This window comes from Mixophyes fleayi, chromosome 2 (genome assembly GCF_038048845.1).
Source record: "Mixophyes fleayi isolate aMixFle1 chromosome 2, aMixFle1.hap1, whole genome shotgun sequence".
Lineage (NCBI taxonomy): Eukaryota > Metazoa > Chordata > Amphibia > Anura > Limnodynastidae > Mixophyes > Mixophyes fleayi.
In genome coordinates this window covers 42035861-42046278 of record NC_134403.1, presented here as the reverse complement: position 1 = coordinate 42046278, position 10418 = coordinate 42035861, and the positions used below count along the sequence as shown (strand labels likewise).

Genomic DNA, 10418 nt, shown 5'->3' with positions numbered 1-10418 from the left:
CAAAGATTTTCAGTTTTGAAATGTGAAAAATGACCATCTGTAGATAGGACTTTGGTGGAAATTATAGTCAGAATATTTTTTTTTATTTTCTTTAAGTGGGGTCTTACATGCTTTATTTTGCAATTTATTGGCCAGTGGTTACAACTGACGCCCCCTTAAGTTGATGAAGGGATACTGTGGAGAGAGGGACATCACTAACACTGACATGAACTATGACTTGCTTTGCACATGAAGACTCAACTTGCTCCTCCTCCTTCTCAGGTTACAGGGTCAGCCACACCTCCCAGCAAGCTTCCTCTGTGGCACCAGGTGCCTTGTGCAAGGTGTAATAAGGAGACTCTGCCCTGCTTATAGCAATGGACACCCCTGCCAATATATAGCCATATATGCATTGCTAGTGTATTAGGAGTATACCAACAATGTCCACATGGCTAAATAATATGAGCATCTCTGCCTGTATATAAAGATATAGGCATTGCTAATATATTAAGGGTACCTATGCTGGTATATAATAACGATATAGGCATTGCAGGTATACTATGAGCACCTCTACTGGTGGATAGTCACACCAGCGGTAATGCTATAAAACAGTCATACAGGCACTGCTGTTTTATATATATATATATGTATATATATATATATATATATATATATATATATATATGTATATATATATATGTATATATATATATATATATATATATATATATATATATATATATATATATATATATATATATATATATATATATATATATACACACACACACACACACACAACCATCTATTCTAGCAATATTTTATAGATTATTCCCTTTGGAGTAATATGCGCAAGAAAATTAGATTTATACACCCTCTGAGATACATACTGTTTGGCAGAATCACTCTGTATTGCAGCAACATTTTGCTCTGGATCGCCAATCACAAGGCGGGTTGGGAAAGAACATCCGTCGCCCAGGCTGTAAGAATAGACAGAGCAGATAAAAGGTATAAGATATTTTTAAGATATTTTTAGCAATAATTGCAGTAGTGATGTCCAGTGATACACTCTCCTCGCGGCAACCGACATGGTCACTTGTAGAAAGGCAGTTTGGTGCAAGGAGAACCATGGCGCACCGAGGGCCATGGGGTCCCAATACTATGGCGCACCGAGGGCCATGGGGGTCCCAGTACCATGGCACACTGAGGGTCATGGGGTTCCAGAACAGTGGCACACCAAAACAAGGGGTCCCAGAGCCATGGCACACCGAGACAAGGGATCCAAGAACATCGGCACAACAACATTTAGGTTCCCAGCTAGAAAATAGAAAGGTTGTGCATCACTATTCTTAGTGATTCTATACAGCCTAAGATAGTAAATGGGATAATATCTGCGCAAAACACAGTGAAAGTAGGAGGTGGCTGCCGATCACGGGGACAATGTAAAAGGGGGAGACCCCTCCCCCTAGTTGGATAGTAGAGAACCACAAGAAAAAACTTGGGGTGGTCCCCAGGCGCCTGTAGTATTCCAACACAACAAAACAAAGGAATATATATATATATATACACACACATACATATACATACATACATACATACATATACATACATATATATATATATATATATATATATATATATACACACATACACACACATACATATACACACACAATGTTTACTGGTACAGAATCAGTGTAAACTTGCTATAACCCACATAGCCTCAATTGGCACATCTGGTCAAAAATGGCTTTTCATTGGTCAAATCCGTTTTAGACAACTATAAAAGGAGGCAAAGTGGCCTTTGCCCTCCATACATCCCTGAGGAAGCCCATCACTGGGTGAAACGCGTAGGGTATCGATCCCAAACGGATTTGCCAACATTCATCTGCATCTGCACTGTACACTGTCAAGCCGGCTGCACGCTGACACAGACCGGACACACACCACCGCATGCGCGAACTACTAACTTTCACTCGGCAGCTGGATGCCAAGCAGCGTGGACCAGGACTCGCACAGCGGCCTCCCCAAACAGACATCTGTGAAGCGGACTTTCCAGGAGTGGGGTGAGTTTACCTTCCCTATTCCCCTCCTATGATGTAAAGGAGCTGCTACCCTTCTAGGAACATTTATTGACTCTTGTTGACCTATTGTGACTGTATATTGTGCAATTCAGCACAGGAACTTTATGGATTTTATGCGATCCTATCACCCACAATTATTTGGGGCCTTGTTTATATGGTGACTGCAACACTGGATTGGATTTTATTACTATTTCTGCCAACAAGGTTTATTGAATAGACTGTGTTTACATTCAGTGTTTATACTTATTATCCACATGCCAGCAAGATTGCTGCGTGCCTGTCATTTTAATTTTTAGCGCCATCGCAGCATTGAAAGATGTAATACACATCTCTACTTCATCCCTGCGGTCAGGCTATTGACCAATAAACACCTATATATATTCCTTTGTTTTGTTGGAATACTACAGGCGCCTGGGGACCACCCCAAGTTTTTTCTTGTGGTTCTCTACTATTCTATACAGCCTACTTAAGTTCTTAGTTGTGTTTTTCAAATACAAGAAGCAACCAGAGGTGCATTCTATAGAAGTAGAGTAACACACTAATATAATAAAATCATGTTTAAAAATTAACTTCATATTCTACCTAATACAAGATCGACCATTTATTTTCAATTCAGCAAGATAAAAACCATGTTGAAAGCCAATTAGCAGACTGGACATGCCTTAAATAATTTGCCCAATACTACATTAAAACAAAAAAAGAAAAAAGAAAGATAAATTGGGGCAAAAGCATTTGGGAAATACTGTAAACTGACATTTTCAACTATAACATTTAGGGATAGATTCAATTCCCGCTACTGCGGTAATTTCAATGCGGATCTTTGCTCGCGGCTCACAGAAATGCAAATAAAAATAGGCAAAGAAATTACCGTAGTAACGGCAATAGTGCGCAAGCCGCGACAACGTGGGGAATGGAATCTGCCCCTTAGTCTAGAAAACTACCAACTTTCCTGAAGAATAAATAATTACCCTACATTTTGAGAAAACATCAAACATTGTCTTTAAAAAATGAGCTTAGTGATTTGTATAAAATATTTAGCTAATTTCACACTCCTTTATTATATATTAGCAGCTGTTACACCACTTTTAGCTAATATCTTCCACTGTGCGCACTGACCAGTCGTGTACAGCTGGTTGTAGGCAGGGTTGACCACACAGACCAATAGGAAGCCAGAAGCTGAACCGGTTTTGTTTGAAACGGCTCTGTAAAGAGCAGCCAGGGCTGGAACTGAGAACCCCCTACTGCTCTGGGCCCCAGGCAGTTGTCCTTTCTGCCCCTATTATAATCACTGCTGGGAGCCTCCCAGGGTGAGGGCCCAGGTAAGTTCCTCCCTCCTCTTTATTATAAGGCATTATATCTAAACATGATATGCACCTCAAAATCTGGATCAACAATGATAGCCACAAACATAAAATATAAGTGTTAATGTTTAAATTATATATGTATGTGTTACATGCAGTCATAGCTACGAACCACCTGTAACTAACTTAATGAGAAAAGAAGAAGCAACTGAGAACTGGGACTTGTGACAGCTCTCCTGTGCATGCCTATAGTTACAGCCCTAGAAGGGGGAGTGAGGTAATCAGCAGTCTCTGGGAAGAGGACATAGACTGATTTGCACACAAGTTTTGCTAAAAATGCAATGGTCATTTTTGATCTGGAGGGTATAAGAACTTAGGATCTGGAACAGCGTTAATACAAAAATAAAAGAATAATTGTAAGAGTCATATTTGTCTCCGATATGTGCTTTCATTTTATATATATATTAAGTATATATTTTTGCCCTGTGATGCTTATTATATGTTTTACATGCTTATTATACATTTACCTTGTAAACATAGGTAGTAGCCAATACTTCTTTTCATCCCCAAATACTTCTCGGAAATTCTTTTTGAAGCCAAGAGAAAACCCATCTCTTTCTGGACCAGTCCGAAAAGAGGGAGCACGGAAAGCTTCTACATAGAGAGCAACATAGAAATAAATATAAGTTTCGAAAACTGGTGCACCAGAAAAGGTACTGTAATCCATACCAACCAAAATGTAAAGAAACAGCTCAGTACATGTACACCCAGAGTCTCTGTGATTTGTGATCAATTCGGTCTAAGATGACTTAAATGACCATAAGCATTAAAGCATAGCCTCCTGAATTAATGGGGCTTCATGCCCAGTTTATTTTCTATTTAAAGAGAGAGATTAGCTAAAGTGGACTGTAAGATGCTATAAAATGAGATGACCTTTATTTACTACAGAAAAAAAAAATAAACAAAAATTACTGAGTAAAAACAAAAAGGAATTTTCACACTGTTAAATCTCTTTCTCCGATACCTATAAGAGCCATACACTTATGGTTTGACCTCTCTCTAGGAGATAGGCACCTATAATAGAAGGCACACTTTCATATTTCTATAACCTTCAGTAGTCCAAGCTCCTCCCCGGTTTTTCAATAGCCAAGGCTGTACAGAGAAAAATGAAGAGCCTGCTATACCAATGGGAAGGAAGCACTCATGGAGGTAATGTCTGTGTTCCCCTACAAGCATTACAGAAAGATTTAATGGGACGTAAAAAATGATCAATGGAATATTCTAAAGACAACCACCATTTGCAGTACTACCCCAATGAGCATCTTACAGAGGCAGTCAACCTAACTATATAAACATTTTCAAAGAGTATTGGCAACAGACCAGTTGCTGCCTTGTTGTCCAGTGACGCCAACTCTCCAGAACTGCACAAGTTGTTGAACAACTTCTGTATTAAGCCCACTCAGCTGATTCAAGTTTTTAGTGCCTAAGGAAACCTGCTTCCCAATTCTCCACCCTTGAAAGGAAAATGGACAATAAAGCTGGAACATTCCATTGCCCGTTCCATGATCAGAACAATCTCTTCCACGACTTGGATTATTTTGGGTGTTTTTGTTACTGTGGCAAATCGCCACCATAACTGTCCAATTAAAACCTCCTTGTCTGACCTCCAGTCCTCAAACAAGTGGAGTTTACCTGCTCATATCCAGATATAGAACCCTCAGTCACCAATGTGAAACTTCTACTCCAGCACAGATTAAGTCCCCTGAGGGCGATGATGTAAATAGGCTGCTCCCTACAATCACAACTTTCCACTTCAGCATGCAAAAAGGCTTTCCAGTCCTTTAGTGAACCATTAACATTCACCAATGAATCAATTGAAGGATCTGGGGCAACAGGCAAACTGACCAGGAAAGATAGAGAAGCCACCTGTCTTGTCCTCACAGAAAAGCATTCTGCAGGAGGTCTGATGTGAAACTGATCAAATGGCACTGTTCCCACCACTCACATACAGTAACCTCACCAAGACCAGAGGGATGAAACCAAAGAGTGAGAATGAGGTTCTGAAGTATAAAAACATTCTCCTCTGACAGAAATGGCTGCTAGAGCCGGAACATTCATCTCTGTCAATTCCATGATCAGAACAGTCTCTTCCATACGTTGGGTTCCTCCTTGGTAGCTGCAATATGTCACAATACGGTATTGTCCAGAAGAACCTACCATCGGACAAGTGAAGTTCACCTGCTCAGGGACAGATATATCACCCTCAGTTATTAATGGGAAGCATAGACTGCAGGAGAGATCAAGTCCCTTGGAGGTGATATCGAGAGAGGAAGAATGAGGTTCTGAAGTACATAATTATTGTCCTCCCTTGTGATAATGCAGACCAAGGAAAACAAGCAATAATTTGTCTTGGTTGATCCATCCATGACTTTCTAAAAGCTGAGTGATTAACTGGAAATGGCTATCTGGTAACTCTCAAGAGTCTGGGCATTCAACAAGCTGTCACACAAATAAGGGATAATCCTGGCTCCCTGGAGCTGCAATAGCTGTGCCAGGGAAAACATGACATTGGTAAAGACCAGAGATGGCGAGGACGTAGCAAAGGGTATAGTATGGGAATATAAATAAGCCACTTGAAAGCAAAATGGTGATGTTTGTAGAAATAAGAACCCTTGAAATCTAAGTATGCTAACAATTCTCCTGCTCCCATAAACTGGATGACTGGATCTGAGAGTTTCCACCTTGAAGCAATGTGAAGGTAGAAACCTGTTGAGGCCTTTCTAATCCAAAAACGGTTGAAGGAAACCACCCTCCAGAGTACAGAATTTGCTGCACAACTGTTCATAACTAGGGCTATAGATTTAGTTCCCCTAATTTTTATCCCTGCTTCCTGAATATCGGACAAACTATGGCAATGGCAGGAATAGTTCTTAAACTTGAGGTTTACAAACCATGACCATCTCTGTGTCCCCTACTGCAGAGAGAAAAAAATATCAATCGAAAACATGTCTTTATTTTAACCATCTATCCATTATTTTATAATTAAGGGAGGGTAAGTTTTACCAAGAGTCAAAAACACATGATACCTTTTAGCTGTCCCAATAAAATCTTTGGTATCATTAAAATGGATGTTTCATGAATGTCATTACCTATTGTGGACCTGTTCTTCCCTACGAGCCAGCAGTGGTAGCTGAAGAGCGACAATATACTGATAAAGAACATGGCTGACACAAAGAACAGGAAGAGAACGTGGAATTTTGCTCGAGTGTCCGGTAGCTCATTCTGCAAAAGAAGGGAGGGGGGGGGGGGGGGTAAAAAAGAAATAAAATAAAGAAACTGTGTGATATTAAAGAACTTAGTGGGCTAATGAAAACATAGAAAATGTATAAATATATATATATATTATATATATATATTAAAGAACACATTCTAATATTTAACATTTTAAAGGGCAGTCTCAAAGTACACAAAATGTATTCCTTAATCTACTTTCTTTAAAGCATTGCCAGTCGGGGTTATTATATTCTGAAAACTGCTCCACAGGTAACTGTAACCCATAACAACCAGCCGTTGTGCACATCGTACTAGAACCATTACAGAATGACTGGATGCTATTGGCTCCGCCTCCTTTTCGGAAGTGATCTGTGGAAAAACTTTATTGGTATTCTCGGTGTGTGTAACAAACAATTAAGAATTCTGCACTAAAATGTCACCAAAAGTTAAATAAAAAAGTCAGACATCAGTTTGCAGTTTTTATTCTTAAATCATAGGACAAAGGAAGAAAACAGGGGTGGATATATAATCTTCCAGTCGTAACATATGATATTAGTATTAAAGTGTACCAGTCACCTAAGCCGCCATTTGTGTGGTGAATCAATATCCCTGATGTGTTTATATAGCGCTTTACAGGAGACAATACAGGGAATTATAGTATAGAACAATACAATACGTGGATATTGATAGTTAATTCTGGACGATGCACCTGAGACTAGTGTATTCTCTTACAGCATTATAGTTTATAATATGTGAAGCTTGTTTGTTGGCAGTTATTGCTTTGGCTAAATAACACAATGGATTTAAAAAAAAAAAAAAAAAAAAGGATTTGGACAACAGGAGGGGAGGTCCCTCCCTGCTCCAGAGAGCTTACACTCTAATTCTATACAATAACAGCCTAAAAACTCACAACACTGACACTGGGGCACAAAGTCAACTGATTGAATATTGGTTCAACGCAGAAAGTGGCTGCCTCCACTTTACTACAAATGTCTCCGCTACAGCTTTAGCTAGAGAAATTAAGAGGTAATTATAAATGTGACTTTCGGTTGATCAGACATAATCAGCTAGACAAATTCTTATTTAAATGTTTTAAAAAGACATCATTTGGTGTTATGGTGTAATGATATACCCACTTTACAAATAAACATAATATACCTCTAGTGTTGTTTTGTTATCCTGGAGATACAAAATGGATAATGTGTCTGTATGTGAAACATTTGGTACCAGAGTTCTGCACCTTTAAATGACTACTTGGTCATCAGCAGTAAATTCATCGCCCATGTAGCTTACACTCTTGGACTAAACAACCCAATCTTACAGCCAAATAGTAGGCCACCTGTAATTATGGTGACTTAGGATTTAAACATTTTTTTACATTGTTTAATTGCATTTAGGATAGGGTTGTGTGTATTATGTACACACATACATATATTTCTTGTAACATTTTTTGTATGGAATCTGCAAGTTCTGTGCCACTTAATGCACCAACAAATAAAAAATGGTAAAACTGGTTTTGAACTGTAGTCACAAGAGGTAATCTGGGGGTATAGGCACAATGTTTACCAATGGTTTATACATGCAATCTACAGTAGCAACTACCTACGTACACAAACAAATAATTTGCTAAATAAACCACATTGCTACCAATTAGTTTTTTAACTCTCTCCTCAAGCAACCCCAATAACAGGTCATGTTTAGTGGACTGCTCAGATACGCTTGGAATAATCTCTGGCTCTCACAGATGAAACGAATTAAGAAAATTCTCATAGCCGGATCCGGGTGCTTGAGTAGTGCGTTAAAAAAAAATTCTGCTAAAGATGGTGTTTTCTGTGGGGTTCATGCTGAACAATTGCTATTACGCCTGCAGATCAGCATGGACTGGTGTGGAAGAATTATCCGTAATAAAGATAGGATGTTTGGATGAACATTAATGAATCACTGGCTGGTTTATTTTACCTGGGGACAAGTCTCTTCAGATTTGCTGCGGCAAAGCTTTACGCAAACAAAGACAATTCATTAGACATTTGAATGGTTTGATCGGCAGATGACAGTATGGAGAGGACATGAACACAGGATGATGTACAGGCTGATGTTTACATATAACACTCTGTCTGTTACATGGTACACTACTAGACTTGAGACAGCCAAATACGTGCTCATCTAAGTTCTTGGCTTGAACAACCCTTTTCTATTTGTATTAATAGCCAAAATTTCCTGGTCCTTTGACGACTCCACACTGTTGAGTATTACTGGCTAACCAGATATTTCCGATTTGTTTGCTCATGTGCGTTTTTGCACCTACAGAATGATTTTTGGGACCACACATGACACAGTCATGCCAAATTACTGAATGGCAACCAAGCAGGCCAAAAAAAATCTGCATGTATGATAAGGCTCTCCCGTTCATTAGACAAATTGCAATAAAAATATAATAAGGTCAGATATGTAAAGAGCACCTGTCATATAGAACAAGCGGAGGTAGCCATTTTGTGCCGCACTGGTCATTGGTTCACAGTGACTTGATTAGTTGCATTGTCATGACTATTGATTAAGCTCACAAAATGGCAGCCTCCAATGTGTGTATTCATTTTAAAGGTCATAGCACGCTAGATAGTTGATAAGTGTCCCCAAATTCTAAGGGAAATCCAGTATTTTTGTTGTTGTTAAAATATGCCCTTAGAGGCATGTAGCCTTGTTTATAATGCTGCCCTTATCACTTACTTTGTTTCGTCTGTCAAATTGAGTTGTTAACAGTGTTTACACAGTAGAGGGATATATTATGATTAACTCATGCTGCAGGGTGTATCCTCCAGCAGTGATAGGCAACAGTGGGCCCGCCAAGCCTTCACCTTTGGCCCTCTCATCTGCTTTCGCTCCATCAGTCCTTTTATCTGTTATATACCCCGCTGGCTCCCGCTCTTATTCTGCATGGCCAAGCTTCACCCGTGGCCCCAGCTCTTACTGAATAAAGTACAGAGGGTCCGAAAGCAGAGAGTAAAATGTCATCTCTTTACCCAGAGTAGCCGACCTCTCATGTGACCACCTTCGGGGAGGCCACAAAGAGTCCGCAGCAAATCAGAGCCCAAATGAGGGTGGACAGTCTGCACCACCTCCTTCTCCTCTCTGCGAAAAGAAACTGATGATTCCCACTTATATCATTAAGCTAAGGGATTTCTGGGCAGGATGTTATTAGGTTAGCAGTGGGGGGGGGGGGGGGGGGCACTGGTACATCCAGTGAGTGGGGGGCTTTGTGTGGCATCAAACTAAATTGTCTGATTTGCTTGTTATAGCTTGTGACCCGGTTTATGTTACAGTAAAACGCCTGCTGTGTTATTACAGGCCAGTGTCCCTGGAGAAACGGTCTTATTTTTACTCATTGCTGAAATCAAAGACGATGTGTGGCCCTGTTACTAAGATTACTACACACGCTGTCCTTGTAGTATGAGGTTGCCCATCGATGTCCAACACAGCACATAGAAAGCTACAATGTAATGCAGCACAGCAGGACAATGCTGTTATTGCAGATATACACACATATATCTTTATAGTTTTCCTTTGTGCAAAAGAAAAAAAAATTGTTGCAGAACTTAAGATTTAATGTATTTTCCAGATAAATCTAGAGGTAGCAGCTGTCCAAAGTAGAGGTCTGGAGTGACATCTGACATCATGGCTTAGCCTACAAAAGCCCATAGGAGCTTCATGTTGGTAAAAGCAGAACTAATAATGGGGATGTTTCCATTGGGTGACGTTTTATTAGGAAACAAACATTTCCCATTCA

At 39.6% G+C, this 10418-nt stretch overlaps 1 protein-coding gene across 1 annotated transcript in view; it reads right to left on the bottom strand.

The window, feature by feature from the left end:
* Positions 1-10418, bottom strand: part of ZDHHC20 (zDHHC palmitoyltransferase 20) — a 64113-nt gene that overhangs the window by 10529 nt on the left and 43166 nt on the right. Inside the window, exons 8-10 of the mRNA XM_075198845.1 lie at positions 6514-6646; positions 3892-4018; positions 870-959 (exon numbers count right to left, since the gene is read on the bottom strand). Coding sequence (XP_075054946.1) covers positions 870-959; positions 3892-4018; positions 6514-6646 — 350 coding nt within the window. The remainder of the gene's footprint in view (positions 1-869; positions 960-3891; positions 4019-6513; positions 6647-10418) is intronic.